This window comes from Protopterus annectens, chromosome 11.part0 (genome assembly GCF_019279795.1).
Source record: "Protopterus annectens isolate FY-2018-M chromosome 11.part0, PAN1.0, whole genome shotgun sequence".
Taxonomy (NCBI): Eukaryota; Metazoa; Chordata; order Ceratodontiformes; family Protopteridae; genus Protopterus; species Protopterus annectens.
Genome location: NC_056745.1, coordinates 1,397,231,568 through 1,397,240,564, shown reverse-complemented (window position 1 = coordinate 1,397,240,564; position 8,997 = coordinate 1,397,231,568). Strand labels below are relative to the sequence as shown.

General features: G+C 39.9%; 1 protein-coding gene across 1 annotated transcript in view; it reads left to right on the top strand.

The window, feature by feature from the left end:
• The first annotated feature begins 2,194 nt into the window (after positions 1-2,194).
• Positions 2,195-8,997, top strand: part of LOC122815080 (transmembrane protein 168-like) — a 182,028-nt gene continuing 175,225 nt past the window's right edge. Inside the window, exon 1 of the mRNA XM_044087323.1 lies at positions 2,195-2,406. Coding sequence (XP_043943258.1) covers positions 2,195-2,406 — 212 coding nt within the window. The remainder of the gene's footprint in view (positions 2,407-8,997) is intronic.

Below are 8,997 nucleotides of genomic sequence, written 5' to 3'. Positions count from 1 at the left end.
CTTCCTCGATTCCTCCAGCCCAGGGACAGAAACGTACTTGGGAACAGTTTTCAAACCCAGGTGGGCAACGTTTTGGACAGAGGGGGTCAAAACGGGGAAGGCGGTAATATTTGTTTTACTCAGCATACTAATGGAGTGTTGAATGTTACAAATTATGTAGTTAATCTATCCAGTTATAATTTTAGTGATACAGAAATGTGTGTACTGAATAAGGGACTTAAATTTGTCCCTACGGTAGTTACTCGTTTGCATGATATAAAAAGTGATATGTTCGCTTTTTCTAGAAAATTGCATTTAAAATATTTTTTTAGTAAGAATGTTTTTTCTGCATCAGAAATAGAAAATGAGAGTTTAGATAGCTCTATGGATAGCTTTTATTCATGTGCTTCAGAAAATGATGATAATAATGCATATTTTATGTTTGATACTTCTAATGTTCCTTCGCACAGTACTTTTATGCCTGAAACTCTTAATGTTGAAGTATGTCAATTTGTTAGCCTGGTAAATTATTTTTCTGAGGTAGAATTTAAGGATTTTATGAATAATAGGTCCAACATAGTTTATAATATGTCTATTCAAGAATGGAAAGCACTGTTAACTTTGAGTAAGACACATGATATTGTTTTTAAACCCTCTGACAAGGGCAACAAACTGGTGGTTATGGGTTTCTATGATTATATGGATATGTGTATGCAGCATCTTTGTGACAGCAATACGTATAAAGCTGTGGAATCTGAAATTTTCTTTTCAGCTATCAATGATTACAAGGAGCTGATTAATAAGGGACTAAGACTTGGCTATTTTTGCCAGTCAGATGTTAAAAAAAAGTTTCAGACAAAAGGCTGTAAAATGGCTTTATTTTACTGCCTGCCTAAAATTCATAAGAACTTATACAAACCCCCCGGGAGACCCATAGTCTCAGGGTCAGATTATTTTCTTCATAATTTAGGTGTGTTTTTGCATCATTTTTTGTCCCCTTATGTTATTAAATTGCCCTCTTATATAAGTGATGTCTTTGATTTTTTGAATAAAATAAAAGATGTTAAATAAATAGAGATATGATTTGGGTCAGTACTGATGTAAAAAGTTTGTATACAAGCATTAGACATGAGTTTGGTTTGGAAGCCCTTAGGTTTTTCCTTGGAAACTCTCCTGCTTCAGAATATGTGATGGAAATGGTTTATTTTTGTTTGACACATAATTTTTTTGAGTTTAACAATGTTATATATCATCAGTTACAAGGCACAGCAATGGGGGCTTCATTTGCCCCCATGTATGCAAATCTTTTTATGGGTTTTTTTGAAGTAAATGTAATTTACAAACACAGATTTTTCCAAGAACATGTTATTCATTATTTTAGATATGTTGATGATTTAATATTTTTGGTGGATAGTGACAAAGATACAATCATTGGATTTTTTAATGAAATTAATGTTAATAAATTTCATATTAAATTTGATGGCCTTAATATTGGTCATATTATTCCTTTTTTAGATGTAGTATTGGACATCTCAAATGGTGAGAATATTATAACCTGGCCTAATAAAAAATTTGAAGGGACATGTCAGTATTTACATGGAAACAGTGGTCATCCATCACATGTTATTGAGGCTCTACCCTATGGTGAAATGCTACGTATTTCCAGGCTATGTAATAGATCTGATATATTTCATAAAGAAATGTGCCTCTTGGTGGAATCTTTTTCCACCCGAGGCTATGGTAAAAATATTTTGGAAAAAAGTTTTACAAGATTGTGTACAGGGGTTAAACCTAGATATGAAAGATCTATTCATCAGAAAAAGTGTAATAGAATACAACATGATAACTTAGGTTCAACTAAAGAAAAAATTTATTTTGTTACTACTTATGGTTGCTTTACCAAACAGTTCCTTGATATTGTTAGCCAATATTGGCTTTATTTTTGCTCTCTTAGAAATGTTCAACAATGGCTTGATGTAAATATGAAGTTTTCTTACCGCAAAGGCAAGAATATAAAAGATTTTCTTGTAAGATCTAAGATTAAGATGCCTGTATTAAAAATGTATATGGAACCTGTTAAAGTTGGGACCTTTCCCTGTGGGAGATGTAAGGTCTGTAAACATATTGTATCTAATTTTAACTTTATTAATAATGTCAAATTTGATAGTCGGGGTATATTTAGTTGTAATTCTGAGGGTGTCATCTATGCTCTACAATGCCCCCTGTAACAAATTTTACATCGGGGAAACAGAGGGCTTTTAAAATAAGATTTTTGGAGCATTTAAGAGACATCAAAAATGGTAAAGAAGACAGCCCAGTTGCAGCACATTTTCTAGAAGCACATGATAAATGTAATGAGGGCTTGAAAGGAACTATTTTAGAACAAGTTTGTGTTTCTATGTTCAGTGATATTGATGTTAAAACTAGGTTAGTGCAGAAAGAAACTGTATATATTTTAAAATTTAAAACTATGTTTCCTTTTGGGCTAAATGAAGAGCTCAACTGGAGAGCATTAGCTTGTTGAACTGCTGTACTAATTGATTAATTATGTAATTATCTCATTTTGCTATGTATATAAGCTGCTGCTTTATGTAAGTGTTTTATTCTCCTTGAAGGCTTTGGCCGAGACGTCAGAGAGAGAGATTTTGTGCTTATAATAAATCCTGGTGGAACTTGTTCCTGTTGTTTGTTACTTCGTTTGGTTCCTGTTGTTCCAGCTTTATGTAGCTGGTGTATCTGACCCGATTTGTGAGGAGGAATGAAAGGGAGAACATCAGATTTATCAGTTATTTACTTGCCATAACTTGGTATCTGTGTTGTCCACTTTCATTCTTCCTCACCTTCCCTCCCAGAGATCCACCCTCCGTACGGCTCCAGACAGTTCTCTGGAGTTATTGGGAACCTTCTGTTCCTGGTTTGAGCCTCTGGTTTTAATGTTCTTCGTGTTTCACTGTTGCAGTCATTACATTTGGGTAATCTGCTGGCAGGTTGCCCTCAGTCGGACTGAATAACAAAGTCTTGGGTCCTGCGTCAGTTGCCGATTCTTCTTCCATGACGTCAGGTTGTCGGGGGTATAAAGCATGCAGCCAATGCTATTTTAATCTGTCTTTCTTGTTGCGCGGTGCCCAAAGCAGAAGCAGTTCGCAAGTGCCAGTTGGCCAACTCCTGAAATTTTCATATTCGAGTTTCAGAACCGAAGTCTTCAAACTAAAGCTAAGTACCCCATTGGGGAAACCTTTTCTTGCCCCTTACTGATGTCAGAAAACGTTAATAATTGCATTACTTGTGGGAAGCAAATACCTCATAAGTATTTTCATTTGTACTGTATTCCTTGCCTAGGCCCTGATCACAACGTGCCTTGCTGTCGGTTTTGTGCTAAATTTAACCAACGCCCTATTAAGCGTCGGTATATTTTTGCTTCTAAATATTTTGGTTCAAGATTTAATTACCCTGACATGTCGTTGGTTAGCAATCCGACTACCGGAGTTCATAAAAAACACAAGGAAAAAGACAGACCGTCGAGGTCCAAAACTGACGACTAAGCTTCTTCTAAGCCAGTTGCCGGTTCTCCAGTACTCGGGCGCTTTCGCAGCCCCTGATACCTGCTACTTTTGAGTCGCAGGCCTCTACCGAGACCCATTCGGAGTCCGGTATGCCGTGTGATTCGCAAAGTATTGAACCCACAGATGTCTCTCCCTTGGATGGGTCCAGGCACTGGCTTCTGAGGGTGTTTTCAGGCCTCATCATTTTTACATTAAACTGACGCCAGCAGCAACAAAAACAAGGTCAAAAACAACTTCTATGTCTAATAAACTGACGCATGAGCCACGTGCTCAGGCCCCTATGCCTAAAAAACAGATGATCAAAATGGCTGAGGATTTAATTACCTTGATCAGGGGTTCCCAACCCCCCCGCTAAGAGGCCCAGGCAAGGCACTGATTATGAATCATCAGATCATGTTTCCATTTCTTCTGATTCCTCTTCTGACCAGGAATTTTCTATTCCACCCTATGAGGATTCTGATGCAGAGGAATCCATCCCATCTGCATCTCCTCCTGAGTATTACTCTTTTGGAGAGACTTTGCATACTTAACATTTTCACTGGGAGAGTCAGGACTTCTCTGAATCAAAAAAGAGGCTTAGGGATTTCCTTCTTCCTCAGCATAGGCCTTTGGTAATACCACCTGTATTGCTTAGGGATTTCCTTCTTCCCCAGCATAGGCTTTTGGCAATACCACCTGTATTAGACATTGTTGATTGTGTTCTCTGAATCAAGCATGGCTCCTGATTCTCTGCCCTCGGCTCCTATTACAGAGTTCCCGACTCCAACAAATTTCTTTCCAAAAATCCTGCTGCTGATCCTGAGACTATTTCTCAGGCTCCCAAGGTTGTTAAGGCTTCTACAGCCAAAAATCCTACCCCATCTGATAGATTCCAGGGCGCTAGATAGATGGGGTAAGAAGGTCTATACGTCTGCAACCTTGGCAATCAGGACCTGCCAGTTTCATATGCTTAAATACCAACAGCATGTTATGGGCTTACTGAAGCAGAAAATGATGTTGATTTCTGATTGTGTGGAAAATAGTTACAGGATTTATTGCATTCAGCAGAACAGGTTGGAAAGCATACTTTGCAATGTGGTTTTGATTCCTTGGAGGCCTCTTGTAGGGCTGCTGTTACTGGATCTGTGATTAGAAGGCATGCCTGGCTCAAGGAGCAAAATCTGCCTGATCATGTTAAAGCTAAATTGTTGGATGCCCCTTTGCAGCATGATACTCTGGTAATAAGGCAGAAGAGGTTTTAAAGAAAATGGAAGACAAAGCTAAATCTATGCAAACTGTAAAAGATTTCTTGTAAGTGCAGCCACCCAGGTTCTGTAGGCACTGGCCTACTAAAAATTGGTCCTTTCCTGTGTCCAACAGAGCCACTCTGGGCAAACCCAGGTGCTCAAAAGGCTCCAGGTATCAATCACAGGGTTCTTGCAGGTCAAAGCAATGGGGTGCCTCCACCTCCAAATCTGGAGGAAACAAAGCACAACCCTACAGTAAGTAGTCTCAATGACTTTCCTCCACCATCTCCAAGCACTTAGCTTTTGGGGGCACTTCATGCTCAAAATTGGCAGTTAATTACCCAGGACAAGTGGGTATTAAACATAGTATCCCAGGGGTACAGATTTCATTTCCATACTTTGCCAATTCCAAACGGATGGCCGGATCAGTCACAAAACCAGTGGGCAGAGGCCCAGAAACAAGCCATGTCCCTCATGGATATGGGGACTATTCAACCAGTACCAGAAAAGGAAAAAGGACAAGGATTTTATTCAAGACTTTTCCTGGTACCCAGAAAAGACAATTCATGGCGTCCATTACTGGACTTGTCTATTCTGAACACATTCCTGGACATTCCAAAATTCAAAATGCTGACTTTACAACAGATACTGCCTATGCTAGGCAAGAATGCTTGGTTAGTAACTCTAGACTTAAGAGGCATACCTGCATATCCCAATAAGGGAATCGTGCAGAAGATACCTCCTGCTTCAAAGCAGGTTTTTTTGCATTACCAATTCTCTGCACTGCCCTTTGGCCTATCTTCTGTGCCCAGGGTCTTTACAAAGTGCCTGGCGCCAGTAATTGCATTCTGCAAGCAAAGAAACATTCAAATTTATCCTTATCTGGATGATTGTCCTCATTCAAGCAGAGGACAAGGACACTACTTCAACATCTGGCGTTTGTAAAAAGGCTTCTAGCATGCCTAGGGTACACCATAAACTAAAAGAAATCACAAATGGTACCCTCAAATAATTACATTCCTGGGTGCAACTTGAATACAACTGCCCAGATGGCTTACCTCATGCCAGACAAAGACAATTGACAACATATTTCACACAAATGGCAACAAAAACCCAGTTATCTGCAAGACAAATTCTGCAGGCTTTGGGGTTCATGGCATCCTGCATTCTGCTAATTCCATATGCAAGACTGCATACGAGTAAACTTCAATGGTACCTAAAAAGTTTATGGAGTCAACATCGTCACAGCCTGGAAACAATGATTCCTCTCATTCCCTGCCTACAACAGGAATTTCTTTGGTGGGCAGAGACATGTCACCAAAATAAGGGACTGTCATTCACTCTACCCCCTGCCACCCAAACCCTAACTACAGACTCATCAGTCTATGCTTGGGAGGCCCACCTGGCAGGGAGATGCATTCAGGGCAAATGGAGCCCAAAACAACTGCATCTGCATATCAACCAGAAAGAAATGCTAGCTGTTCAGAATGCTCGGATGGCCTTCAAGGACTTACTTCATCCAGGGCAATTACTGATAAAGATGGACAACACCACAGTTATGTGGTACATAAACAAGCAGGGGCGGGGTACACATTCCTACCCCCTTTGCAGACTAGCCATGGCCTTGTGGAACACAGCCTTGACTTACCGAATACATCTTCAAGCTCAATTCCTACCAAGAAAGCAAAATACTCTGGCAGGCGACCTAAGCAGAAATCTTATGGACACGCACGACTGGAAACTGGATCTACAAATCTTCAGCATGTTAACATGGAAATGGGGGAGTCCAGACACAGTTTTGGGGAGAGGCAAACCGATCTATCAGTTGGACAAATTCTGCACAAGAACTCATCACAAAAAAGCATGGAAAGTGGATGCTCTATCCTTCAGCTGGAAAAAACTATCAGCCTACGCCTTTCCCTCTCTGCCTCTACTCTCCAAGGTCTTACTAAAAGTCAGACAGGAAAAAACAAAAGTGATCCTAATTGCTCCGGACTGACCTCGCCAGCACTGGTACCCGCTTCTAAGGAATATGTCCCACCTTTTTCCGTGGTACTTGCCTCAAACACCTAATGTACTGTCTCATAAGAACTAGCAAATTCTGCACACTCTGCTCCAAACTCTGAATCTTGCAGCATGGCTAATAAACTAACTATTCAAACCACATGTCTCAGTAAATCTGTAATGGATGCCATTTTGGATGGCAGAAGGCCTAGTACTAGAAAATTTTATGCTGATAAATGGAAGAGATTCTATGCTTGGAACCAAGCAAAACGAATAGACACAGCAAAGCCCAATATCCCTCAGATTTTACAATACTTAACTGAGATGCTTGACAAGGGGCCTATCATTTTCTTCAATAAAAATCCATGCTTCTGCCATCTCAGCTCATTACAACACAGAGCCTCCCCTCTTTTCTCATCCACTGCTTAAACAGTATCTCAGAGGGGGCAAAAACTTAAGGCCTCCCAGGAGAGCACCAACTCCTGCATGGGACCTCAATTTTGTACTGGAAAAACTCACCCTGCCTCCTTTTGAACCAGCAGCTACTGCGGATATAAAATTTCTATCTTGGGAAGACTGCTTTTCTTTTAGCAGTCACTTCAGCAAGAAGAGTTTCAGAACTACAGGCTCTTATGGCAGTGGAGCCTTTCATTATATTTTACCCGGACAGGGTGTCCCTCAGGACCAATCCTTCTTTCATGCCTAAGGTGGTATACAGTGTGGCTCTTAACCAGACCATTCACCTGCCAACATTTTTCCCAAATCCGCAGAACAAGGGGGAGCAGATTCTGCATTCTTTGGATGCACACAGACCACTAAGATTCTACTTAAACAGGACAAAATCTCTAAGAAAGTCTGAGCAACTACTAGTAGCATTTGCTGCAGGATCAGAGGGGAAGGCTATGTCAAAGCAGACTATTTCTAAATGAATAAGCCACTGCATTTGTTTCTGCTATTTGCACCATGGTAAACCTGTGCCCAAGGGAATCGGATCCCATTCCACCAGGGCTGCCTCTACTTCAGCAGCTTTTCTCAGAGGGGTCCCAACCAAAGACATTCTAGAAGCTGCTACGTGGAGCTCTGTTCATACGTTCACAAAGCATTATCATTTACCTCTCTTCTCCAAATCCAGGGCAGGCTTTGCCACTGCAGTCCTGCAGGGCTTATAGCTTCTCCTAATGCTGTTTAGTCCCATCCATAGCTTTGGGTTTCTACCCAAATGTTCGAGTGTATTCACTGTTGCAGTCCAGGTTACCCACCCGCCATCCCCCATTCTATACCTTTTCTTTCCTTCACTATACTCAAAAGCCTTTGTGGTGTATTTGCTTTTAGTTTAAGGTAATTTTATGTTTCTAAGGTGCATTTATATATTTACAGTTTATATATATAGAAATATATATATATATATATATTTTATTTATTTATTTATTTTTTTTGCTTCCCTTTTTGGGGGGCACCTGACATCTGGGGCAAGAAAAACTGATTAAAATGGCGTCGGCTGCATGTTTTATACCCCTGACGACCTGATGTCATGGAAGAGGAGACAGCAACCGACGCAGGACCCAAGACGTTGTTATTCAGGCCGACTGAGGGCAACCTGCCAGCAGATTACCCAAATGTAATGACTGCAACAGTAAATGCACTCTAACATCTACATTTATGGTAAGCGTACACAACTGTACTTTTTCTTGTATAGTGGTCATATGTCTACTGTAACTCTTGGGTAGCAAATTCTGAGAAGGCTGGGTGAAGGGTACAACATTATGGGAAGAGGGAGGGTCTCAAGTCTTGGAGCTTAGTCTGTAGAAATGTGGCAGAGTTAGATCCAAGGGTCTGATCCAAGACCCAGTTGTGAGGAAGAATGAAAGTGGACAATACGGATACCAGGTTATGGTAAGTATATAACTGATAATTTATTGGGATACCCGATAAATCTAAAAATCAGAGTGGATAGAGATAGTAATATATAACATTTTTAATAAAATGATCATTTGTATTAGTTCTTGCATAGAAAATAGAAACGTATTCCACTTAAGAGTTTTAGTAATATTTAAACTATTGTTATAATTTACTTTTATATTTTTGTCTCCCACAATGTACTTGGAACATCTTTCTTCCATATCATAGAATTTATCAGTTGTGAAAAACTATTTGAAAAATTACATTCCTCAAGATCCAAAGAAACATATTACCAATTAATAGTCAAAAGCACTATCAATGTCTAA